The sequence below is a fragment of the Numida meleagris genome, chromosome 6, assembly GCF_002078875.1.
Source record: "Numida meleagris isolate 19003 breed g44 Domestic line chromosome 6, NumMel1.0, whole genome shotgun sequence".
Classification (NCBI taxonomy): Eukaryota; Metazoa; Chordata; class Aves; order Galliformes; family Numididae; genus Numida; species Numida meleagris.
In genome coordinates, this window is record NC_034414.1 from 14,663,855 (window position 1) to 14,691,375 (window position 27,521).

Sequence of the window (27,521 nt, forward strand, 5' to 3'; positions counted from 1 at the left end):
AAGTCTGCAAAGTAGAGACCGTATTGCAGATGAGATGACTGGGAGATCCCTAAATCAAACAGCAAGATCTGTGAACCACATATATAAGTAAGAGCCTTATGGAGCTCTGTGTCTGAATTTCATATACAAAAGAACTGGCTTGTGAAAGTTGATTATTGCCTTGATTCACTGGATCAGTGTGTGCCAGCACTGAGCCTGCTCCTATCATTCTGCAAAGCATACCCTAGCTTTCAAGACCCCCAGAGGAACTGAAGCAGAGGAAAACATGCAACTCCACAACAGTATAGAAGTCAGCACTAGTTACAGTTTACTTCCACTAATCTACTACCTTTGCCTACTGCCTCACTGCGAGAGTTTTACCAAACTGCTGCTGGAAGAGCACGAGGAGAACAGTTCAGAACAGTGCGGACACTGCACACGTATCAAGTGACCTTGACTGAAACTCCTGAATTCTAATCCCAGTGTGCCTCAGGATCAGTGAAAAAGGAGAAGATCTGTGGGAGGTCAGAACTTTGGTTCCTCCTACACGCTGAGCCAACGTCCCACCGTGGTGTAGGATACCGCTCCTCCTGCAGCAGTAATGAAATCTCAGAAGACCACTATTTGAACTGAAGGCTGCTTAGTCTTCTACAAAATTGGCAGTCTTAGCTGAGATGAGACTGTCACATGTAGCTGAAGAAGGAAAAAAGGCTTCTGGTAGACCAGTTAGTTGCTCACAGTACTTCTGACAATGCTGTGGCATAGAAAACTGCTTGGAAAGTCTGATATGTTACTTGCTCAAAAGAAGAGTAAGGCTAGCAGGAAAGGATGAAACAGTCTGTCAGTAAGTATATCACTTTCTCAGCTTATAGCGGAAGCAGAAAGAGAAGGAAAACCATGGAAATTAGCTGTGGATGTTCTATCAGACTGCAACCAGAGCCCAGAGTAGGACAGGCAGCAGACTTCTCCTGTTTCTCATGGAGAAATAAATACTGTAGCTTCAAGTTTTCAAGGGTAACCAACAGTTTACAATGTTGCAGCCCAGGAGTGCTACATGCAAACAGAAAACTGTCAAACTTTCCACTCACTGATGCATCAACCTAGAGAATAACAGAAATGCAGTGCACTTGCAGATACTTAGCATCAGTTTGATGGCAGGGGAAATGCAAAAGGATGGGAACACTAAGGCATGCACAGCATACAGTTCAGAGGTTAAACTGCTCTGGCACGAAGAAAGTTTAGTCTTTGTCTATGATAAAGTGGTTGATTCTGCAAATCCGGGCAGGTATCAAGAACCGGTTAATTGAGGGCAAGAGAGAGTGAGAGTAAAAAGTGAAAATAGAGCAGTCAAGGGGATCAAAACAGCTGCCAGAAAGTCCACTTTCCCTTGGGGTTTCCGGTTATCATTTGAAGACAAATATACTTTTCAACTAACCTATTCTGTGGAGCTAATTCCATGGAAGTGCTACTACTACCACTGCTGCTTAATGTGCTCAAGAGTTGGTGGATTTGTACCTGTGTAGTGTCTGTTCAGATTTTGCACTAGGACACATCCATTCTTATGCCCAAAAAAAAAAAAAGAGAAATAATACAGCTGTGATGAAAGGATTGTATGGATATCTTCACTTATCCCTTACAGCAGATGGCCAGCAGACAACTCAATGCAAGTGCCAGACTTAACTGTGCATATGCATGTAACAACGTGTGAACCAGCAAAGAGGAATTAAAGGCAAGCTCTTATACAAAGATGGAAAATCCTGCTTTCTTAGGTTTTGCAGCTGTGCAAAGATGAAGGAAAACATCCCCTTTGATAAAATAATGTTATCTTCCAAAGTTTGCTTTCCACAAGGCTGACACGCTCCCTTCCCCAGGAGCTAAATCTTTATAGATAGCAATACATACAACATGCTGGCTATGTTTTGCACTGAAGTGTATTTTTGGAGTCAAAGCACTGTCCCTGTTACCTATATGCTGTATTTACAGAGGCACAGCTTCAAAGTATACATATGAATTTTAAAAAAACTGATTAAAACTTATTCCTGTTCCACTCCAGCTCTCCGATCTATATATTTTTGTGATTGCACTTCACCAGCAAACCCACCGGGTGAATTAAAGCCTATGGGAAGAGACTAATTTCGCCAGCCCGTGCAGTCTATGCCCTTTGGTGCTTTGGGTGCAACGTCAAGATCCCACAGAAATCTCTATGTTTCTTCTTACATCACTGTGGCACACACAGAGAAGGCGGTGCCCAGAAGCAAAGAGAGTTTAGCATAATGAGTCGGATGGGTGGTCAGCAGTTTGAACCAGCCACTTGATGTTACTATAATGAGGCCTCAGTTTAACAGTTGTTTCGCATGCACAGAAAATCCCTCCATCCCAAGGAAATCACTTAAGAATAAAACGAACAAAAACCAAATCATCTGTTTGAGAAGAAAGATGTTATGGCTTGGAAGATGCACATAGTGGGTGGAGAAAAAATGCCCGTGGATGAGTAAAAATTATTTCTCATAGCAATAGGATCAGAGAGCCTCTAAGCTTTATCTCAGGGACAGCACTGTGTGAATAAAACTCAAATTAAAACCTGCAAATACCTGCAAGTTCTGCTGAACCCAAGAGTAGAATCATAGAATCTTTTGAGTTGGAAGGGACTTTTAAAGGTCATCTAGTCCAATCAGGGACACCTACACTAGATCAGGGTGCTCAGAGCCCCGTCCAGCCTGACCCTGAGTGTCTCAGGTACGGGGCATTCACCCCTTCTCTGAGCAACCTGTGCCAGTGTCTCACTGCCTTTATTGTAAAAAAAACTTCTTCCTTATATCCAGTCTAAATCTCCTCTCTCTTCATTTGAAACCATTTCCTCTTGTTCTGTCACAACAGACTCCACTAAAGAGTCTGTCCCCCTCCTTCCTATAGATCCCCTTTAGGTACTGACAGACTGCTCTCAGGTCTCCCTGGAGCCTTCTCTTCTCCGGGCTGCACAGCCCCAGCTCTCTCAGCCTGTCCTCAAATCCTTTTAGGAAAACTCAGAGCTTAGGTCAGTATGTTTTATACATGTTTTGAGCACAGAGGCTTTACTTGAAAAAGAATGAAAGTTATTTCCATTATGGTTAGCAGAATTATGTCACATGGCACTTCCCCAAAGGCAACAAACACCAGTTCTATGCTGTCTCTTGGATCAGTTAGAAAATAACAGTTTAGCATCCATAACCTTCTGTAGCATGTGGGACCAGCAGCCTTTCTCACTTCCACGACTAACTTGTAGAAACATTCTCAGGAAAGTACCTCGTCCATAAAACCCTGAAATACATTCTTAACTTCAATAGGATTTAAATATAGGCTTTAAGCTTAGGATACCTAAACATCTACACACCCACATTGAAGTTACCAAGACTTGACCTTTTTGGCAAGCTCTGAATTCTTCAGTTCTGCTCAAATCTCTCATTTCTCCAGTTACACTGAGTGCTGTGAGTCTAGGTATTCATAGTCTTTATCATAAGAATAATGCTTAAACTACTGATACACACTAGGTAAAATATTGTAACTTTTAAAATTCATATCTGCACATGCAAATAAAAGCAGATGGTTACTCTGATCAGCCATTAATAATGTTTTTGATAGGTCAATGTTAAACTCTGTATTTAGTTATACTGGAGTTCACAAAATTGGTATGAAACCACCATGAACAGCAGCAGTATTTGTGGCATCTTAAGGTTAAGAATGCACACAAAATAGAGTCCAACTGTTCAAGTTTTGTAAGCTTTTGAAAGTAAGGGACCAGGGCAAATGTACAGCTCTTAAGGCATATAGGGATACTAGAAGACCATAGCTAAATGCTGAGCAGGGGTCTGAAGACACAGTTACCAGAGCTGCCAGAGAGCTTATAACACAGTGGCTGTGAAGGACGACGGCTGTAGGGTATTCTGTAGAGAGTTACAAACAAAATGCTGAATAAAAACAAGAGAATAAAACTAGATTTGCAATGGTAAATGGACAATTACAGCAAAGGGGAGGAAGAAATGGAGGACAAGATGAATAGTACTGCTGGTCAAAAGATGTGTAAAAATAAGGGGAAAGAAACCAAGCATCTCTAACTGGCTCTGCACCTGCAAAACAAGTGGAAGAGAAATAGAGACTGTAGTGAAAAGGACAGCTGGAGAAATGATATCAGAGGATGGAGGTCAAGCCTCTGTGAGAACCAGCAATTTCAGAGAGGGATAAATGAGAGAGTCAGAAATAGCTAAGACCTCTTTAGAAGAGCTGTGAAGGTACATCAATGTGTTCATTATTTCATCTATAGTCTGCTAGCTAGCTGTTCCTCTGTTTACAGAGCTTTCTCTATATTTAAAATTTGATTTATATCTTCCAATTAAATCAGTAATCACATCTTTTATTCCAGCCCAGTGCATCTGTGATCTCATTTCCCGTGTTCTCTCCTATGGACCACTGAGATCTCCTCTCAAGACTCCAGGCAGGCTCTAGGAAAAAGCTCTTCCTTTGGCTGCTAATGTGTTTGCTCTCTTGTTGCAAATGAGATGTAATCATTACATCAGTTCCTTTAGGCTGCTTAAGCCTCAGAGCACCCTCTACATGGCAGCCTTTGAACCAGAGTCCTCAACCTTCTTTATGTCACTTTAATGTTTACTTTTACCTGCTGAAACCCCCATTCTTCGTATACTGCTGTTGATTCTCAGTTTTACTCATCAACTTCATTTTTGGAGATCTTTTTCATACTAAATCTTCCTGATGTGGTTCTTGCAGTCACTGATTGTTCCTACCATGAGGCTAAAGTATTCATAATCATCTCTGCTGCTCTCCAAAGTATTTTTATTACAGCTGTTACAGATTTTTTTTTTTTTTAATTGCTCTAAGTCTGGCTGTAACTCTTGATCAACTTCTTTCATCACATCTACGCTGGAGCTCAAGCTAGACACTAAGAAAAATTTAAATGATGGGAAGTGTAATATAGTACTGGCATGGGCTATATAGAGAGGATGAGGAATTCCAGTTCCTACAGGTTTCCAAACCAAGACAAAGCCATGGCTGGCATACAGCAGTCCTTATTTGAGTGAGAGGATGGATTACATAAATCTTCACAGGGTCCTTCCAACCTTTATTTCTACAATTCCATGCATCTCTCCAATATTTCACTCTTTACTCTGCTTAGAAATTGTAACAATCTGGTTATCCTTGATTTCTCCTTCGTTAATATCCCCTTTCTTACTCGAGCAGTATGTACTCAGTTCCAGTTGCCTCTTCTCCTGTACTAGAGATATTCTGGTACTACAGAGCAATCATATCTGCTATTTCCATTACTCTGCTGCCCAGAAGGGATTTGGTACTCTCAGGTATCCATACACAACTACTCCTTCCTATAATCTGCACTTTGTTATCTAAGTTCTTCCATGGCTACTAAACTTAACAACTTTCACTTACAAGAGAAAATATGACCCCAGATAACTGGGAAGAAAGCTGTGTGCCGCTCTCTCCTGTGTCCACCAATCTTACTTATTTGTTCATAAGCAAATGTTATTATTTTGTGGATTTGATAAATAAGAGATTGATTTAAGAGGTGGAAATGAGCATACAATAAATATATAATACATAGTGGACAATATGCACTCTCACACCATGTCTTTCCTTTCTGCCTTGAAAATACTGCTTGGATAATGAGGAACAAACAAGAGGTTAACAAAGGACAGATGGGATTTAGGAAGGAAATTCAGGGACAGCTGAGGGAGAAGGAGTAAAGAGAGAAAACTCATCAAAGAAAAGAGGTAAGAACATCAGACTGAGGGGATTTATTTCAGTGTATTAGGAAGAAAATATAAGAAGAAAAATCTCTAAAAAATTACTTTAGCACAACATACTTCACAGCTGGGGGAAATTACTCTGCCACTATTGACAGCAAGTACTTTTTCTGCTGGACAACCTCCATGCACATGAATGTAGACATGTACGCTATCCTTCTTTCCATGTAGCAACAGCCACTTCTAGTCAGCTACAAGGATCCTGATGGACAGCATGACAGAATATCCAGAACACCATGAGATACACGTTAATTGCTCCAAAAGTAATGTCTCCTACTTATTTCCATGGAAACTACCTCAGGCATAAAGAGCACAATAACACTATTTGATAGAGAAAATTTTCAGCTACAAAACACTATTTTTTCAGCATAGTCACCACCATTAGCTATGCATTTTCATCACCAATGAACAAGAGCCTGCATGCCATGCTTGTAAAAATTTGCTCCAGCAGAGCTGACCCACTGTTTCAGCCACTATGATGGCACCGGCGCTAGGAAAATGTTGCCCTCACAGTCCATCTTTCATTGGCCCAGACGGGTGGAAGTCAGAAGGCATCAAATCCGGACTATACAGTGGGTGTGGTAGGAAAGTCCAGCCAAGATGGGCAATGTGCTCCATGGTCCTTAAACTGGCATAGGGCCTGGTATTAACATGTTACAAAAGAAAGGTTGTCTTCTTCTCTGACCTGACTCTGGAAGTTTGAGTCTTCAATTTAGTCAGCATCGTTATGTAGCGGTCAGTGTAGGTAGTTGGTCTGCGTTCCAGGAAATTCAGAAGGATCACTCCTTCCCTGTCCCAGAAGACATTGCGTATCACTTAACCCACTGAGGGCTGCATCTTGTACTTTTTATTCGATGGGCAATTCACATATCAGCACTCCATGAACTGCCATTTTTACTCTGGCTCATAGTGGTGACATCGCATCGCATCTCCAGTAGCAATACAATCCAGGAAACTGTCACCTTCAGTCTCTTATTGGTTCAGTAGGTCCTGAAAACTTGCATATGTTGTTCTTTCTATTCCTGTGTGAGCATTTATGACCCTCACCTGGCACAAGCTTTCTGATATTCTAATGTTGCCACCATTGTTTCCAACACACTGAAGCTGATATTAAGGTCCATGTGTACAGCACAGTTCTCTGCCTGTAATCCACCTATTGATACAGATCTTTATTTAATGGTGTGACAGCTGTTCATGGCCATCCAGAACAAGGCTCATCTTTCATGTCACTGTTGCCACTACTGAAATGCACCACCCACCACTTCACCGTGTTGATATCCACCGGTTGGTCTCCATAGACGTTAAGCAACGTCAGTGAATGTCAACAGGCTTTCCGCATGAAGGAATTCAATGACACGCCATTGCTTCAGCTGCACTTCCATGTCAGCTGCCATTTTGTCAGCTGAAGGGCAATTTGACATTTGTCACACGGCAACAAAACATAACAGAATACTGACAGGAAGGTTCAACCTCTACCATACCACCATCAGACATTGTGGGCCAACATAATAAATGGGAGGTATTACTTTTGGAACAGCCCTCATAGTCTACTGGGAATTCTTCCTGGAAAACTGTACACATGAGGCACAGCCCTGTTAAAAATTGCTTCAGGTGCAGTAGGGAAAACAAGTAATATTCCCCATGTCCTTGTATCTTTGTTATGGCAGTTTTTACACATTCTGGCAGCTCTTCACTTCAATCATACCGAGTTCTACAGCAGCTTCTTGGGATACGGAAAAATAAGCTAAATGCACATCCCATTAAAAGTCAAGAGCATTCCTTATGAGCAGACATGAGAAGAAACTAGGTGTTCCTGTCTTGTTTATACATTTTGCTATTATTTATTTATTGCAGATAGGTCTGCATTTGAGAGAAGCAGATGAAGCATGTTTCTATGTTCTGAAGCTGCACAATAACTAAAAGTAGCAACAACTAGAATCACACTCCGCTGTGTTACCCCTTGCGATGCTGACATTTCTTTACCACTTTCCCACTGAATGTACAGAAGAAGTGGCACTTGTTGCGAGAGCTGCAAGCAATAGAAGAATGCTTCTGCCTGTGGTATATGCCAGAAACAGGACCAGGAACGAGTGGTTATGTATTTCTTACATCAGATTTTCCTTCCTGAGTGTTGACAACCATTGCCAACTGTCCCCCGCCTTACCAAAACATTCTAAAACATGATTTTGAATGTTAAATTTAGCAGAAGCTGGAGCATTGGTCCCTAATTTCCAGAAAGGACTGGGATTTTGGCTGCATGACTTTTCTGAGTTATCACTGAACACTCCTAAAAAAGCCAGCCAGCTTCTGGGTGTGGCACCCTAGAATTTCTTGCCACTTTCAGAAGTCTTTTTTTCCTCCAAGGAAAATGCATGATAATGTAACAGAGATGTTACTGAGCGTTACAATCATTATCTGCTGAGAGACTGGAACAGATGCAGAAGTTCAAGATTAAATTCATTCTCTCCTTCCCTATAGTTTGCAGAGAATTATGGCAATAACCTTATTTCTACTCTCACAGCACAAAGCCATTGCTGCTGCCTCCTCTTGCAGTGGCAGAGCACATCATGTTACATTACACCATATGGCTCAAGAATACCGGGTGTTCTAAGTAGTGACTGCTTTTCCCACGTTAGAGCAGAATCAACCATGCCACAACTGCAATCCCAGCATTGCATGGTAGTTGGACCTACAGAGCACGGGCTTCAGCTCCCACAGTATTAATGCACCTGAAAGATTCTCTTAAGACTTGAAGGAGAAACACCATTTTGTAACAAACATTGGGTGTCTCCTCCATATGTGTAGCATGTATTTCCATGGGAGGACAGCAGCAGAATGCAAACAACAGTTTATTGCTATAGGAGTGTGCTTCATGAACAAACTAGCATATTAGATACACACCCACCACAGACCGGGCACCTCAGGATGCCAGAATGAAAGGTAATGAGTTCAGAGACAGCAGCTGGTAAAAGAGGAAATGCCCAAACTCCTAAAAATTTACAACTAGAGAGGTCAGCCTGCTCCAGTGGTAGCAAAACAAACCCAGATCATATTGTGTCCAGCTACAGCTGACACTTTGGGAACTAACAACTACATGCACTGGGATTGAGCTTTTGCAGATTTTCATGCATTCATGCCAAGTATTTAATAGCACAAACCACAGGAGTAGACCCAGTGGGGCCTGGTTTACACTTAAAAGATTAACAGCAAAACTTTTATGTTCAATATTAAAATGGAAAACAAAAAGAGCCTGTATCTCCTAACTGACAGTGCAATGCCTGGCCTTAGCTCACAGTTGTGCTATTCAGCATATCCACTAGGTGACATTTTATTTGGGTTAGGCAACTCCTATAAGCTACACGGGGCTAAGAAATGCTGGTGGCACAAGGCAATAAATAATTGTTTCAGCAAAAATGAAGTTTTTGTCCCAGTGGCTAACCTTCTATAAACAGGGATGGACTACATCCCTTAAGTGGGATGGATCAGTATATTGATGTTTGCGGAGCTTATTCTAGATGATAGATTCAGGGTCAAACATCTGAGCCAGTTCTGGTCTCAGTCAATCTACTTAAGGATTGATGTCCCATTACTGTTATTGCTCTTCTGATGTAACACTGGTTCTCTTTCCAGGAGAAAAGATAAAAAGACTCAAAAGGTTTCCAGACAAGATTCTGGAACATGAAATACAAACCAGTGTGAAATGAAGTCTTTCCATCTGACCATACTCCAAAAAAAAAAAATTAAAGCAGAAAATACACACCTATATAAAACACACTAGCTGAAATACCTGAATGAAATCAGTGCATACCGTGTTGCAGCACTGAGATGCCAACATCTTCCTCCTCCTGAACTGTTTACAAAGTTCTGTAATGACACTGAGCAAACTCTGGCCTGGCAGAATCACAAAAACAGGAACTTATCCTAGTATGATGTTAAGTCCTACACTGTTATTCTGGTGCTTATAGGTGTGACTTCAACATGATTTGGTCAATACAGCATTCACACTTCTATCTGCATCTGAGTTTCATTGAGTTTTGCTTTCTGCCCAGGAAGAAATTGTTTGAGGAAGAAAAAGTTATTTTTCATAAAGAGCTGTAGAACTTAAAAAAAAAAAAAAAGCAACAACAAAAAATCAACTCTATAGTTCAGGCCAGAAAGCACGCTCCCTTGCTCCCTTTCAGCTTTGAAGTTACCTACATAAAAAATTTGTTAACACCTTAAAGATTTGGGGAACTATTTTATTAATAATGTAAAATGCATTTCCTATCTGTAAATGCAGTCAAAGCTGACAATTCTACACATGGCTCAACTAGTATACTCTCTCTAGTGATATCCTTTCATTCTCTGCAGCCTGGGACAAGTTTCACTCTGTGTCTTCAGACCAATTAATTAACCAGACTACACAGCTGGTTGAAATACTGGTAGAAAAAATGTCAATTAAAAGAAGTAGTGTTAGTTTGAATCATATCAAAATCCATTGCTATTTAGCATTTTTCACCAACCTTCAGTGATCAAAAGGAAAAAACAAATGCAAGTTTTCAATGTACTACGGAGACTACAGCTCCAGATTGAAAAAAAAGCTCTTGCCCTTCAGGGTAGCTTCTACTGATGGTCTTTCCTAGGACAATGAATTAAAAACCTGACAACAGCTAAGGATCCTGGTGCTTTCTGCCATTTCTCCATACAGCAACACTTTGTAGGGCCACCTCCTCTCTCTAGTGGGGGACATGTTGCCCCACAGCTGTGTACTCTCAGAGCCTGCGCACAACTTGCTGCATCTTGCCCTGGTAACATAGAGCTTGGAGATACTGGAAGCCTAGGGAGAGGCAGGGCTTTCAGCATCTGGAGATGGCAAGCAGGATTCCTAACACCCTGCTATGTAAATGAAGTTAAGCTCCCGTCTGTTTCACTCCAAATGCAAGAATGATGCAGTTACAGTGGGAGGAGTTAAAGAGAGTCGAACACAAAGGATTTTCAGTGGCTGATTACTGACAGCAGCCTCCCAGGTGGATGAGGACTGGATAGTAGAACACAACTCTGAGAGCAGTTATTGGTCTACCCAGGTAGTAGGGTTACCACCAAGCTAAATGAATGGCAAAAGCATTCCTTGACTCCAGCTAGCTCTAGCTGGGGCTCAGAAAGAACATCTGCTGCTTGACCAAGGCAGTGCGCAAGTATGGTAGACACTGTGCCTATGTTTTTGCACACACAGGGCTGTGAGTAGAACACTTCTGGTAAAACAAAGACTTAAGGCAGACAGCTATGATACAAGTCTGTGGAATTAAACGTAGGGTAAAAAAAATAGGACCAGTTATTTTTATACCTTGCTAAAATGCATCAATTGATCATGCTAACTTTAGAAAGCAAAAGGCATGGTGTGCACTTGACAGGTTTGTTCCTCTGACAGGTACACCATGTGCTCCTGATTCCTGTTTAATTTCCGCCCCGAAGAATACCTCCAATTGTGCTGCTTGTGGGTGTGGTAGAAAGTGGGGGTGGAAAGTGATTCTTCTCCGAAGGAAAATACAATTATCCAACTTCTTTATCTGCTCAAATGAATGACAAGTGAACAGGTTTCCAATGCTCCCCACCAGCTCCAGTTTAAAACACAACACTCTGCATTATACATTCAATAACAGATCCCTAGTCTCAAATTCCCTATAGCAGAAGGGAGACAGGGAAAATAAGCTCCTTTCATTTTCCTGTGTTTTTCATATCATAAGGTGTTTTTTTTGTCACTCTGAACTTAGAAGACAGACACACATGAGGCTGTGCTGTGCTAAATATGTTGCTACTGGAATATGAACGAGCGCCAAAGAGGCAGGGGGTAAGGGCGAGTTTGTGCGCTCCTGATCTCTGATGGGAGTCAATCATTCTTGAAGTTTGTTTGCCACCTACACACAGTCAAACATGAAGACAGACACGCGCACACTCCTAATCTGCTCTCTTCCAGTGCTAAAAGCAGATAAGCAAGCGGTAATGCTCTAGGCTAAAGACAAGCCAAACCAAGGGTGAGTGCATGTATTTATAACAAGTACATGTAGCAAGTGTGCAAGGGAAGATCCATGTGAGTACGAACATACTCATCTGTATGCTGCAACTTCTATGTTCAACAGCAGGTAAAAACACGAATATCATAAAGTACATATGTGTTTTGGAGAAATATAATTTCTGTCATGATTTGTTTTTTTTTTTCTTTCCATAAATACAAGGTCATCTGGGTTATTCTCCTCTTGCAGCAAGATACCAACAAATCAGAAGAATAATAGATTAGAGCCAGCAAGTTAGGACAGTGTTTCTTAATTAGGGAGTACAGGAAAGTTTGGCAAATGCTTGCCAGCAAGGTAGCACAGCGTTTCTTAATCAAGGAGTACAGGAAAGTTTGGTGAACGCTTTAAAGCCTTTTCCTTGGGGCTTCTATTTAATACATTTAATCAATACTAAATAAATAAATACTTTACTTTCCTTCCTATTTGCTTTTTCTAATACAACTGTCTCCAACATCTTGTGTACCAGTATACCAGATCAATTTAAACCAGTTTCAACAATAAACTTATATGGTCTCATTTCTTTGTTCATTTGTACCCAATTGTAGGGTGTATTCAGCGGGATTCAGTAGCAGCTTAACATAACTTCCTCTGCAATCAACAGAGAAACACCCAAATGCTGCAGCTTAAAGAAAGGTATTACTGAAGAAATTAATATATATATATAAATATGAGCTGGTTATAGTGAGGGCTTTGTGTTCACATCTTCAGTAACTTCACAAAAAACTATCTTCGCTGTGATCAAAGCTGAATTTAAACAAAGTTGCCCTATTCATCCCATTTCTACTCCATCTCAGATTTAGCTTCTCCTTGATGTTATTCCAATCATTTGGTAATCATTTAGTCAGCAGCTGAAAACAGCTAGGTCAGCCAATATCATGGTCTTAATATTTATCCTAGAAGTCTGAAAATGAGGTATTCCAAAGTGAAGATGTTGCTTTCAAGAATTCCCTTCTTTGACTTACCGTGGGGGTCCTAGATTTCTGCTTCTACAGATACATTGTACAAGCCTCTCTTTACTCCAGATAGAGATAAGTGGCTTTCTATTGATCTCAAGTACCTGATTAGAAAGTTATAGATTTATGGATTTTGAGGCCAGAGAGGCTGTTTCATTAATCTAGTCCACGCTAATGCATAGCATGGATCAGGAAACCACCTACAAATACATTCTGCTGCAAGTCCAGCAGCCAATGCTGAACTAACATCTAGGATTTAGAAACCACACAACAGTTTAATGCAAAGCTTAATTTTCTTTCTTGCAGGGAAAAAACTCACCAGAACTCTTGATTGCTTGTTCCAATTAATAACTTCCTCCAGTGCTCAAACAGGCTGAACATTTCTACTTTTAATCTGTTTACCCACAGCTTCCAACTATTAGTTTCCAGTAAGATTTCTGCCCCTCAAGATAGAAATTATCTTCGATTATCAAATGCCTATTCTCCTTATCAGTATTTACAAACCATGACTAAGTTCTCGCTTAACCTTCTCACTGACAAACTAGTTAGACTGAGTCCTCTGAGTGTCTCATTAAGCATAAACTCTGATTGTTTACTTATTTATTCTCTCAGATCTTTTTTGAACTGTTCCCTATCTATAAAACATTTTCATTGAAGAATGGACACCTTGACCAGACATGCTGCATTTTTAGCACTTTCTGTAACAAAACAGTGACAGTTATTGCATGACGTCCTATAGCAAAAGGAGGACAGACAAAGTAAACAGAAAAAAACTCACAGAATGATAAGAACAGAGAATTGTTAAAAAAAAAAAAAGGAGGGGGTTAAAAAGGAGGCAAAAGTAACGAAAAAAAGATGGAGAAGGGAGGAAAGAATCAAAGTCAGATATGGTACTAAAGAAATAAATAGCTAAAGAAACCAAAGCTTGGGAAGATAAATGATATTACAAAAAGATTGTGCAAAGTAGCACCTATTTACATGTGTGCTTTACGAAGTTATCTTGAGTGCTCTAAGAAGCTGACAAACGAAGCTGCTATTCATCCCTCCATTCAGATATTTCAGTCAATTAGTGATTTCTGATACTGATAGTTGCACTAACCTCCCAAAACTGTGTGTTCTCAGTCAGGAAGTAGAGCTCATTAGCACCACAAGGCTCTAAAACAATCAACCCCCCCCAAAACCCACCACCCTCCTTTCAAACTAGCTCCACAAGAAAAGTGCAGAAGGGACTGTGTTTCTTTCCATCCCCCAGGCTGGAAATACCTGCCTCGCTTCAAGGCTGGCACTGGAGGATTCAGTCAGAGTAAACAAAAGGCTCATATGCACAAAGCACACATATGGAGCCCTGGGCTTCAGTCATCAAGCCTGGGACATCTGCGTCTTTCTCAGGATGTCTGCATGTTCAAATAATTAGTCCAAGGCCAGCTGTCCCCTTCTTGCACTTCACCCTTTATGCTCCCATTGCTTCTACTACCATTGCCTTTCCAAAGACAATTTTGTCTGACAGATCACCAAAAGATAATCTATTTCTTTTTGCTTATTCTTTGGATGGAGGGAGTAGAAGAGGACTGGTAAGGTGATGAAGAGGAAAGGACTCCTTTGACTCCTTCTTCCCAGACTCCTCCACATTTCCAAGAAAGCTTTTGCCACAGCAGACAAAAAGATTGACTTGAACTCTCACATTCAGATGTTAAGAACTCCAAATGCTCATGCTGGTACTTAAAAAACAACCATCAACAATGACCCTGTGTGCTTTGTGAGCACAGTTCGCTCGTATACTCTGGGCTCAACTTCCTTCTCTCCTAAAGCAGAGATTCAGAAGTAATTCAGTGAAATTAACAGGCCCTTCTCAATCTCAACACAATCCCTGTAATCCGCTAATTTCTGAAGCCTTTCTACCGATTTGTGCCAGAGCATGCTAACGCTACCTCGGGAGGAAGGTCTCCAGACCAGCAGGCTTACCAAAAGTACAGCTGAAGAAACGCTGCCCAAGTACTTACAGATGTGCCAAAGCATCAGTGAACAGAACCAGGACTTCCGTTCTCATCTGTAAAATCTGTAGTTCTGCCCCAAAACAGCACTCCAAAGCAGGCCCCAGCTGGAGCTGGGAAGGGAACATTGCTCCTCAGCCTCAATGAGCGAGCCAGGACACACCAAAGCAGACAGCTTGCATGTACAGCAAGCAGCCCTGTCCTCTGAGAGGGCAGCAAGCGCACGGATGAGCCATTTACTGCAGCCTGTGCTGCAGCCTGCCTGCCCATGTATCATCTCCATAGCAGCAGTTCTCTTAATTGAGACCAGCTGCTTCAACTCCAAATTCTTCTCTCCAGAAATATTGATACTACTACGTTATGATTAGAAAGCACTTTACCAAATGCCTCTCAATTTTGCACAGCTCAGATGAAGAGCAGCTGCAGAAAGAAGGGACAGTTCCCTGACTGTACAGAATAAAACAAATGCTCTCTGCAAAATCACTGGAGAAATGAAGGCTGTATGAAGTAAGTCAAAATAATGATGGCAGGAGAAAGCAGCCTGCTGCATGTGCTCATGCCTGTCATTTTTGATGTTGAAAGGACTGGGAGCAGACTTCTTCCTTATGCCCTAGGATAAATGGCCACAGCACCGCAGTTTTACAGCTTCATGCAGCAGGTGTGCATATTTGTCAGATCCAGTTTTTCTGTCCAAGGATAGATTAAAGCAAAACCCATCAATCTGGGCCTAGCTTGGAAGAGCTGCTGTGGTGTTGATCCGGCTCCAGGGCCTGTTCTAAACAGCCCGCTGGCAAAGAGAGTCACTGAAACCAATAAACTAGTGGGAAGATTTGTGAAGTAGGAATGCCACCACATCACCATGACTTGGCTTTGTTGCTGACTGTCTCCCTGTGGCTGCTGACTCCATGCAGCAGGCTGTCATCTGGCTGCTTGGCAATGGTCACATCGGGATTGCTGAAAGCATTTTTCCCCATCAGCCAGGCTGGATTACGCTGGCTAAGAGTACAGTCAATTCTAAATTCACTTAGAAGTCCCAAGCCCCATTTCTGACCACCAGACACAGGGTATTCCTGAAAAGACATCTGGTTACCGTGTTTATGCAAGAACTGGGCTAACCACTTCAATCCCATCTGTTGTTCCAGCCTCCTGAGTACAGAGAGCAGAATCCTTGAAAGAGAAAATCTGGCCATGAATGGTCTGAAATGAGAATCAAGATACAATGCCTGGCTTCCTCCTGAGAAGGATGCTGTACAATTTTACAGAAAACATGGCACACTTCAACACGCGGCTGTGTAAACAAGAGCCTTACACATCACTTCATTACTCAGATTTTCTACTACAACTGAGGTAATACAACAAAATGAAAGCAGTGAGATCACTTTGCTATGCGATTTGCCTCCTACTCCGAAAATCAGTGAGGTTAACAAAATCTTTTATACAGATACCAGACAGAGAGTCTCTCAGCTAACATAATGCTCATGTTTTTTAAAACTATTCCTACGGTGTAACTCTGGAAAATATTCAAAGTTTTTAGAGTCTCATTCAGATTTTACCTTTTACATACTGTTCATTTTCACTGTGTTCCACTCATCTACGAAAATTTCTCTTTAAAGCTGCGATTTTCTTACCTACTTCACTTTCTAATTTCTGGTCTATACTAGAAGACTGCTTTAATCTACAGTACTGCAGGAGACAGAATACTTCAATGGAATTCCAGAAGGGTAAGTCTGAGCACACTACAGTTGAATACGAACTTTACACCCAACATTCACTGACTGCATATTCCTTTAATCTCCATTTTCTTCCTGTTCCTAGTAAGGTTGCCATACTTACTTGTGAAAAGTAACAGCAGTAGAAAAATATATGCTGCATGTGGTAACAGGGAAGTTACCTTGACTCTGCGTGCAGATCCATTAGCACATTTTGCAGGTGACAACTTTACAGAATTCTGTTGATTGCAGAAGTTGTGTTCCCCCACTCAAGTGGAATTTAGCCCCTCAAGCTACCAAATCACATGAATAAACTCTTATGCATGTTTTTTTGTTTTTTCATTTTTAGACTTCCAAGATCTATCAAATGATACTCGTATAAGGGGATGCATGTCACAAGATTAGGCAAAAATGAATGAAGCTGTTCTGGACACTACAGTCACTGGGACTCTTGGACTGTTTCCAATGACACAATGGATTATTAACAGAATTACAACAGCTTAAAACACTCATGGATCTTGGTGCACCAGATAACAAACCCATGCAGCAAGAGTGAGCAGTAGGAGCATTCAAACAGCAGATTTAACAACCTCACTTAAATCTCTTCCTACTAACATGTAAACATCTCAGTCTGCAACATACCACAACCACTGTGCACCGCTCCAGCAGTGAAAATTATGATGCCCAAAGCACAGCTGCCCCAGCAGAGAAGCAACACCTCTGCAGCTGACCGCTAATTTTGTTCTCAAAGTACAGGCATACTCCCATTTCATTTCAGCTGCCCTAACCTCCCGCATAACTGAATTATTTTTATTATGCTCCGCATAATCCTAGTACTGACAGAGATGTTTGTTAAACATAATTAAAGATATTAATTTTGCATGGAACAAAAGACACAGAACCAAGAACTTATTTTTTTTTTTAAATCTCCTGTTAGAAAATTACCTTCATTAACACCGACTCGCTGAGCTTCTCTCTGTTGACAATTTTTATCGCAACCTTCTGACATGTGACACAGTGAACCCCCAACTTCACAAGCCCTGTAGAAGAAACAGAGCAAAACAGAAAAAAAGAACTGGTTAGAGCTATCCACAGTTGAGATTTTTCCTAACAGTACTTACTCAGTAGTTGGCAATTTATATTCAAACAAATTTCCATTAGACCCTCCCCCTGCCAGATGAAGTCTTGTGAGTAATGCAGACCCTAAAGCCCACACTATGACCACTTGGCATTAAAACTGCCAGCATCCTCAATTCTGCTACAGTTTCTACCATCAAAGCTGTATTTTTGTCGAAATACGTACCAGCTCTCACCATTCAAAGAGTGTTCTACCAGTACAAAGTAAAATTCTGCCAATTTAACTGCACTAGGTTTGGGGCTTTGCCAACATCTGGCATCTCTGAAAGCTCAAAGCAACAGAACTAGATGGTCAAGTATGTGCAGTGTACGCATCACTACTACATTACTTGTATTCCTTTCCAAAACTTTCAGAGTTACAATAAAAAAGCACTTAGTTTTCTCCTGCTGTTTTAACTTACTCTGTTGCATGAAGTTCACACTATGCTGAATACCACAGAGGAATGGAGGAACAAAAGTACACAGTGATCAACACTAAGTTCTTCTTACTTATTAATATTTATTATATCCTTGTTAGTATCTATATACCCAAACAACTAATGGTATAGACAAATGGCTATATTTGGAAAAGGATATGAGTATTCCCATCAGGGAATCAGATGAGGATGTCTGAGTTATCAGAAAGTATGGAATAAAACTCCAAGAATGAAAAGAAAGAGGTAAGTAACAAAGTATTATTGTCTGCAGAACTTTGATCTGAATCTGCTGATTCTCATAAAAGTACATCAAGAGACCTCTCACAAGCGAGTTAAGCATGGTCTCCAGAGCTCTCAACTCCACCTCCATCAAAAAATTTCTACCCTGAAAAGTGTTACTTTGTAGGCCTACTCAAGTGAGATCTGTTTTGCTTCAGTTCTTACTCTTGTCAAACATGGTCGTGCAGCACAACACCTAATAGGCTAGATTCCATTCCACTCCACAATGTGCCAAATTGCCATTTAGTTATAACTTGAGGGAGAAATGGCACCTCCCTGGCATCAGTAAAATCTGCTGGGCTTCACAGAGCATTTATGAGCAATGATGTTGCACAGAAAGTTCAGCTTGGCTTGCAGCTCCTAGGCTGGGTGGCATTAAGATCCTAACCTCATTCACTGTCCCAAGTGCCAAACTTTAAGACACTGCTTTATCGGTAAAGTGAACATGACATACCCGCAGCCCAGAGAAACAATGACCACAGGACCTCACACTTTGAGGGATGAAATACATAGACCACTGCCTTGCTTCAAACTGTACCCAGAGATCTGGAGTTTCATCAGGGGCTCCAGCCATCTCCTACAGACACTTGTTCATCTTTTTGCTACACGGTTTATCATTGATACTGAACCATTAACCACAGGTTGTTATGCCAAGAAATAACTTTCACTTCTTGTCCCCTCTCTTTTATAGTGTGCTCAAGTTCCCTGGATATTTTCAGTCATGTAATTTTCCACTCTTTTCTGGTTAAATGCTGACATCCTCACCTTCTACCATTACATGAACAAGTCATGAGAATTAAGGACACAGCACACAGACAAACCCATTCAAAGTTGTGTATGGCAAGTTTTTCCTCTGCCTGAAGTAACAGATGAGTACAGTTGGAGGAAGATGCTGTGATGTCCAGCCAATCCCCACTGTTACAGCTGAATTTTGTCTACTCAATATATGTACGATATTACCTGTAGTACCACATGCTCTGCGTTCACCACTCAGAGCATTTGCAGCCTCCCTTCTGCAGCTTTGCTTTGGCTTTGCCCTATTTGGGCAGCCACTGTTGGCACCCCTCTACTGTGAGCTTGCAATGCTTCAGTCCATGCCCGCCCCTTTATTCTGCTTCCAACACAAACCACACTCTTTGCACAACTCTAAATTCCCTGCCTTTATGTTTCTAATTCTTTGCAGAGCTTCTAGCTCAGCCCTTCACATCTACACTCTAGGATATGTGACATAGAGCTATACTATAGCATTCTGCAGTCATTATTTTAAGAGGTCACTAAAGGTGACAAACAGCTGCTTCCTGTAACTGGTCCCCCAGTCTTAAGAAAGTGTACAGGCTTTTGGAATCTCACACTTCAAGACTTGATTCTAAATGTTCTTCCCAGATCAAGACATCTTCCCACTGCACTCAGCTATCGGCAACCCTTTTTATCATTGCCCTCACTGAAGCATTTTGTCATTGAGTACAGCCACCACAAACCTCTGGGACACCATCAGACCACACAGGCAATCTTCACAATGTCTTCTGTCTTTCTTGCTACTAACCTACCACAGAAACTCAGAAAATAAGATTAAACCATTCTGTTTACTCTGATAACAAAGCTCATCAACCATTAGAAGATCATACACCTTGTAAAATCATACTGATACTGTCCCAGTGATTTTACACTGAATTAATTTCATCAACCTCGGGAAGTCATTCCTGATTTACAGCAGGGTGCCAGAGAACAGAATGAGAGAATGCATGATCTAATGTATTTTTCCTTTTTCCTAATTTATGTTAAAAAAATTGAGAAAAAAAAAAAGCAGTCACTGCTGTCTGCTTTGTGGGTAAGGAATACTAAGGCAACCCTCCAAACAGCACAAGACAGCACTTTTCAACATCCAAAATTCAGTGAATGTAATTTTAGGATAAAAACAAAACCTGCCCCCGGGCTTGTGCCTCCCTGCTTACCCCTTCCTTATGACATACTCATGCCAACAGAGCAAAATAAAAACCTTTCACTAGTCCACCTTATATTTAAGATCCTCCTGCTACTAAGAGAAAATCTTAAATGAGCTTGGGCAAGGAAGAATTGTACCCTGGACTTCAGTTCTGGTCCTGGCAGTTCCAGTCTACTGAGTTACTGCTCAAAGATGAATTACGGTCATTTGAACTCCTGCAGACTTCTGATGCTTAGAATGCCTTTTTACTGGCATGTAAAACATGAAACATTGAGGACACATTACGCATCAGTGTAATGACATATCTTTGAAGAGAGTAAGAAGCAACCACATGAGTAAATTGCTGAGCTATTTTTGAAATGAAAATAAAAGCAATGCACGCTCAGAAACAAGTGGTCGAGGTGCTGTTGGCAGGGCTGGTGATCTTTCGCTGCTTCTTTGGCTGCATACACTAATGAGCACCTTAAGTCTACAGAGAACCTCCCATACAGATGCGGCAACAGGTGAGGTACATACTCATAGAGCTTACCTACATGTTCCACCCAGCAGAAGTACCTGTGTGGTTCCCAAAGAGAACAACCAAGGCTGGTAAGAGAATATTTTGCTTTGGCATGGCTTAAGGTGAGTCTGCCAAGGCAACAAGTAGGCTGCTTTGTCTTAGGAGCTGTGAACACTGGGCTGCTTCAGACCTTAGCCACTTAACTGCATGAGAAACAGCCCTGCAATTTCAGGCTGGGGAGTAAAGAAGAAAAAAAAAAAAGTACACACTGAAAAGCAAGGCTAAGGTGTAAGCTAAGATTGTCTTTTCATTTATAATTAAAAGCCACAAGCTGAAAACCACTGAGCAACAGGAACTCCAGACAACACAAAGGAAAGATGGCATACAAGGAAGAACACAGGGAAGCTTGCAGGCCTGCCACATCTGAGCACAGCGCTGACCTGCTAACAGTTCATGCTGTTTTTTGCTAGGAATTCCCACTGTTTGGATGTGTAAAGACACAGATCTTTCCTGAAAAGGACAGGAGCGTACTTGATGAGCAAGGGCAAGATTTAGGTCTGCTACTCAGGTGTACAGCCCACCCTGAAGCAGTGAATACGGAATCACTTATTTTACCCAAGAAACGTGTTGCAGGGATGAAGACACAAGCTTCCCTTCCAGAGATGAGCACATAGGCATCCCCGTTGCAATCACCTCTGTGTCTTTTCAGCCAAGGACAGTTTTTCAGAAAAAGCCTGATGTACTTCTGCCTTACCTTGTGTGTGGGAATTTGCTCTAACACGTACTAAACAAAACAGAAAGAGGTTGGAGGTGGTGCTATTTCATAAGCACTCCACAGTGGTGTGAATAGCAGCACAAGGGAACACAACTGGGGACAAGGGACACATTGCTAATGAGCCTCATTATGAGAACTAAAACATGGTTCTTCATTACCAAAAGAAGTGTTCTGGAAACAGGAGAGAGCTGTTTTTCAATCCTACCAAGAAATGGAGTCTGCCAAAGATACTGGTCTGAAACAAACGATCATTTTGAGAGTGAGAGACTAATAAATCAGAAAATAACACTGCTATTTAAATGCAACACTTACGGTATATACAATGTTAACAAATAATGTTCCCACAGTCTTTCAGAAATGTTAAACACAAGTAACTCATTTCTAATCATAAAGCTAGTTAACTACTTCAAGAACTGTAACAAAAAAAAATTGTTACATTTGCTAGTTTTAATATATATAATTTTTGCATTGGAAAAAGGCTTTTCATTTTCTTCTGAAATGAAACCAACCGAATGCCCAACCTGTATTTCTATGAGGGAAACTAGGCCCTGATTTCAGATCATCTTCATGGCTCTTGTTGCTTGCTGCCCATTTCACAACAGAGCGCATTGTCAAAAAACTTACCCTCTCAAAGACTTAAGCGGAAAGCCTCGGTCTGGCTGGTACTATCTATTTTGGCTGAACAAGCAATTAAAGCAATGTCTAGAAAGAAATATTATTCCTAACTGAGTTAGCTAATTGCCAATTAATTCATGTCAATGAATACCCAGCAAATGTTAATCTGAGCACTGCAGGACACAAACACTTGTGGTTTACATCAGGGCACAGACTGGTACTGGTAACAAACTATTTGAATTCAAGGAGGAACAAACATCTTAGTCTGAACAAACCCAAGAACGCAGTTCAGTGTGCCTACACAGTTCTTGCACTGAAATTTTGTACATAAGATCTTTATATACAAGTAATGTGATTTAATCCCACAAACTGGAGTTTACTGTTATAAGTCTTAGAATTATTTACTGATGCTCATTCCTGAAAACTACATGCACTGCTATTTGCAAGATCTGCAAACCTTCAAGGATGCCAGTTTAGAAAATCAATCCTTAAAGCAAATAAAAGCATTAATATAACTCAAGTGAAGCATAGAACAACGCTTAAAATGTAATATTCTTGCTTCTTATTCTCAACAGTTATTTTCTCAAATGCTATGGTTTCAATTAGTGTTGAATCAGTTCAGTTACAGAATCCAAATGCTGACTGCAGTGAAGTTGCTTTAGATCTACAACAGCAGAAAACAGGTTAAAATGTGGCTCACAGCAACATGATTTCCATAACTGTAAGATAAGGATAACAATACTTACTTACCTTGCAAGGACTGTAGAAGGATTAACTGATTAATCCTTACAAAGAATGTTGGAAAGGGCGGGGACAGGGTAAAAAACACTATGCAAGCTTTACATATTACAACATATTAGGAAAATTGCACTTTAAATATTCTCTCAAATAGAGCTCTAGATTATTTCTTAGTAAGAGTTTCCATTTTATGTCTCAAATTTTCTAGCTCATGATTTTCTGGTTTCCTACAATACGCATCTCATATGCTTCTTAGCTGCACTCCAAAGAACTTTGTTACAAGCGTCCTACTTATGGGAACCAATAATTGCCCTTAATTACTCAGCCTTCTCATTGAACAGATGTTTATTTTTCTATAGCATATTGTTATCTCAAATTACTGCCTTTAAAATAAACAAAACCTTATATCAAGTGACACACAAATTACACGGTATCAATTTATAATTGTATTATGGGGAAAGGAGGTATAGGACTGTCTACAAATCTGAAAGAATGAGGATGGAGCTACCCAGACTGGTAATGAAATAATTTGACCACGAGATATACTACAGAGAGACTGTAGTGCTAAAATGCTGTTTGGAGGGCTCATGCAATAACTGTTTCTAAATTGAATAAACTGTAATTACAGAAGGACTAAGGCCAGAGTTCAAATGCTCAGCAGGAGTAAGGAAGGACATGTTCATCAGTGCTGAGATTCACGTGCCTCTGCTCAGAGCACAGGGAAGCTACATGCAGAATTGCTCCAGCTCGGATGTATTCTCCTGAGCTCTAAGCTCTTTCAAACATGCACTTGCTCAGGCAGCCGAGGGGATGAACGTCTGAGCTCGGAGACTGGTGAGAGCAATGCAACAGCTCAGATGTGACGGGATCCACCCACCTGATATTAGAGAACAAGAGACACAGACGCATACTCAGATACACAGCAGCTCACCAGGAGCAGGTTTTACACTGTATGCCTCAGAGATTATGGCAGGATCATCCTCCAAGCTCAGCAGGATCAAAACACATAGAACCAACATCACCTGTATTGATTTTTACCTTGGTCTCTTTCTTACAATATTTCATAAATCAATTCTTCTCAGAAACGCTTTGTGCCCACGGAGTATAGTGAAGAACGTGACTGTTCAGCCCTTTTGACACTCATCTTTCCCATTTCTATCCATACCCACGTATCCACAGAGAATCCCCAAGGAACTAGGCCACACACCTGGGTGGGGTTTTGTGAAACTGTTATTCCATCAGCCAAGCTCTAACAAACTCCTCAGGTCCTCTGGGAGCTGTCAGCAGTGTGATGTCCAGTGAGCTGAGCTTCTATTTTACACCAAGTCTTTGTTCACATATGAAAACAAGTGAGTGACAAAGCTGAGCTGACACTGGAGAGGTCCAAACCTCAGCCTCCTGAGCATGTACAAAGGCATCTGAGCAGCACCCTCACCCCCCCGCAGACACAGAAACAGGAGAGTGGCTTTGCGACTTGAAAATGAGAAAGGGAATATAAAACATAACAGATGCACAAGAAAAACAAACAAAAAATCTTACCACCCTATTCACCCTCTATTTTGTATGGGTACTGAGGGCTGTAGTCAACCACAGTCAGAGCCATGCACCTCCTTGCAAAGCCCTACTGGAGGAATGAGGAGATCCACTTCTCCCTTCAGACCTCCTAAATCGTTTGTCAGGACACGACCAAAGACATGCATTTTCAGGAAGCCAGTAGGGCTCTGTCTGTCCTGCTAAGATATCTTTGAGAAAGCATTTCGCCATCATTAGGTAACATCTGGGCAATGAACCACAATGTCCAGTGACCTACAGAGAAGGCCTGCTGTGCTAATAAGAAGGGGACACTGTGCTCAGGGCAGGAGGAGATGAAAAAAGAAGATGGGAGGAGAAACTGTGGGGAAATTGCTCCTCATGTGTGCTTTTAGCTGATGCTAATCCCATTTTCTAAGCTCATTTCTACCCTCTTTCACCGCACTTTCCACACTACCTCAGCCTGCCTCCTTCAGGGAGTCCTGACACCCTTTTGACCCTCCTATCACCAAGATTGTTTCAGCTAGGTTATATGTATATTAAGAACTTAATTAAAAAAAGTGTTAGCGCAGAAAGCCTTTACACAGAAGACAGAGGTCATGCACTTCACAAGATTAGGCTCACCACAGAGCACTTCATCTACCCAGCTCAGTGCTGACACAGCTTACCCTGGCCTATGACATCTCTTAATCACCAACTGACAGATTTCTAACAGGATTTGCACTCACCGCTGATACACTGCACTTCAGCTATGGTTCAAGGAGTGAGTTGGCTTAACTGTACATGCACCTAGGAGCAAGGCACCAAATAGCAGGTCACATGCACACGCAGCATGTCCCCCTTCCCATGAATTCCCAAAAGACCTAGCGATGGCAGTGAGATACGGCTCTCAGACAGTCACTGTCTAACTTCAACAGTAAGACTTTAGTAACAGGCTCCACGACATTCAGCAGCCGAGTGAAGAGAGACCTCACAGGCTGCATCAGTAAAGGGAAAGTAAGGAGACAGACCAGCCTTCAGACCCTGCTTTTGCCTGAGAGAAAACCCCTCACTGGTCAGTTCGAAGGAGAATGAGTTCCTGAGCAGAGCTGCAGGCTAGCCAAGGAGATACGGATAGGTGATGGAGACAGGGTGGCCCTGAGGCTGCCAGAGGGACAAATGATCAGGGAAAGGTCTGGGAGCTACCAGCAGCAGCCTTAGGGGCCTGCAGAGTGCAGCTCTGCGGGATGCTACAGAGATCTCACAGCACAATTGGAAAGGACTGCTTTTCCCACTTTCTTAGGGAAAGAAAGTTCCTCTGTATGAAGTATAGAATATCTAAAATACAATTTTGTTAACTAGACTGAATGTGAGAAAACCTAAGCTTCTGGCTCAGGACAATGGGAAGAAAGACCATTTGAAAACTGATTTCTGGCTTAGAAACAGTAAAGTCAATGCAAAAGAATTAAAGGTCAGAATAATTAGACTATTATCATTTTAATGAACAGAAACAGGCATATAAAAAACTCCATTTTTCAAAAAGTATTTTCCTCAATGTGAGAATAATGGCTCAGGTCACAGCATGGAGCTGAAAGCATTTATCGACTTCTACACCAAGAAGAATAGGAACCACCCGCTCGTGTAATACAAACTTCACTACAACTGGTTCACTGTGTTCCTTACAGAGAGGAAAGCATGGGGTCATATTCCATACACCCTTACAGAAAAGGCACAAGCTCCTCATTTATTTAAGGTAAGGCTTATGAGAAACAATGTAACACCTGGAGAGTAAGGTCAGCTGTGCCTGCACAAAGAAAGAAAGAAAAGAAAATGAATTTAATTTCCTTTCAAAAGAAAGGTGGTTGGATAAATACAAACATGCACACCCCAACCCACCTTCTGATACACAGCTTCATCACTTGGAAATTCATATCAGAGTGGCTGTGGCTAAGTTATGTCCTGAAACACAGTTCAAAATCTAATTCAGGCAGGAGCTGTTGATTACGAAAGGACAATGGCATAAGAACTGTGCTGTCAAAACACATCTTCATGTCATGCTTCTGTTCCCAGATTTCTATGTGACAACCCATAGGGTTACTGGAAAATCCCACAGCAAATTTTTCTCTTTTGGAGAGACGGTTCACTGGAGGGGATGTTGAGCAACTCCCTGGGTCTGATCTGAAGCCCAATAAGGTCAATACAAAGACTCATCTGTTTCAGAAATCTGCAGATCAGTTTCTTCATCAGCAAGCTATGGCTATCCAAAGCTCAATTGCTCTAATGGGCATTGCTGCAGAGAACGAGATGGCAGTGCAGAGAAATTTGGTTGTAGAAGATCTCACAGCTATATCAAAAGCAACTGTTTTCAACAGGTAGCAAGTTATGCAACTCCCTGTATGTGTTCACTGACACTAAGGCAAAACAAATCTGCAGGGAATGTTGCTTTCAAACCTACAGCGCCTTTTAATGCTCCACTTCCCAATCAGGAAGGGGTTTTGCCTTTACTCATACTGGTTCTTTCTTGGCATCAGCAAAATATCCTTAAGTTTGGCTCTCTACAAACACTAGTCCAAGGCCAGGGTCAAAATAAGCAGAGGAAAAAGAGTAAATGAGTTGTTCTTGATGTCAACAGAGAACCTCATCTCCAGGGTTTTCTCCTCTGTTTGACTGCTTTCTATTCTGTTACTATTTGTATTTCATGGTTCCAGACAGTTGGCATGAGGTGTCGGAAGACTCAAGAAGATTCAATCAGAAAAATCAGCTTAAGAAGAAGGACTAGTTGTAAGCCTGGATAAGTAGATAGAAATAAGCAAAAGATCAGTAAGCATCTTCTCTGTACAAGCTACAAAGTCTGGGAAAGTTAAAAATACCATCTTCTCAAGCATAATGCTCTCATGTGAGGACCTGGTTCTCTCCATGAGTGCACAGGGGTGGATCCCACTGACGTCCTGAGAATTATCCCCAGTTCTCACCAATTAAGATGAGGTGCATCCCTGCCAGCCCCTCCCAGGAGGCTGCACAGCACAGCTCACGCCGCAAACAGCAGCCACGAAGGAGCTCAGCAGTGACTTAAAGCCACTCACACTTGCAAGAAGAGGCAGCTCAGAAATAACTTGAGATTA

At 41.4% G+C, this 27,521-nt stretch overlaps 1 protein-coding gene across 16 annotated transcripts in view; it reads right to left on the reverse strand.

Annotated features, from left to right (window-relative positions):
• The window catches only part of BRSK2 (BR serine/threonine kinase 2), a 302,070-nt gene that overhangs the window by 137,666 nt on the left and 136,883 nt on the right, over positions 1–27,521 (reverse strand). For all 16 annotated transcript variants that reach the window (XM_021403472.1, XM_021403470.1, XM_021403461.1 and 13 more), the window contains one exon: positions 17,435–17,529. In XM_021403472.1, the coding sequence (XP_021259147.1) occupies positions 17,435–17,529 (95 nt within the window). The remainder of the gene's footprint in view (positions 1–17,434; positions 17,530–27,521) is intronic.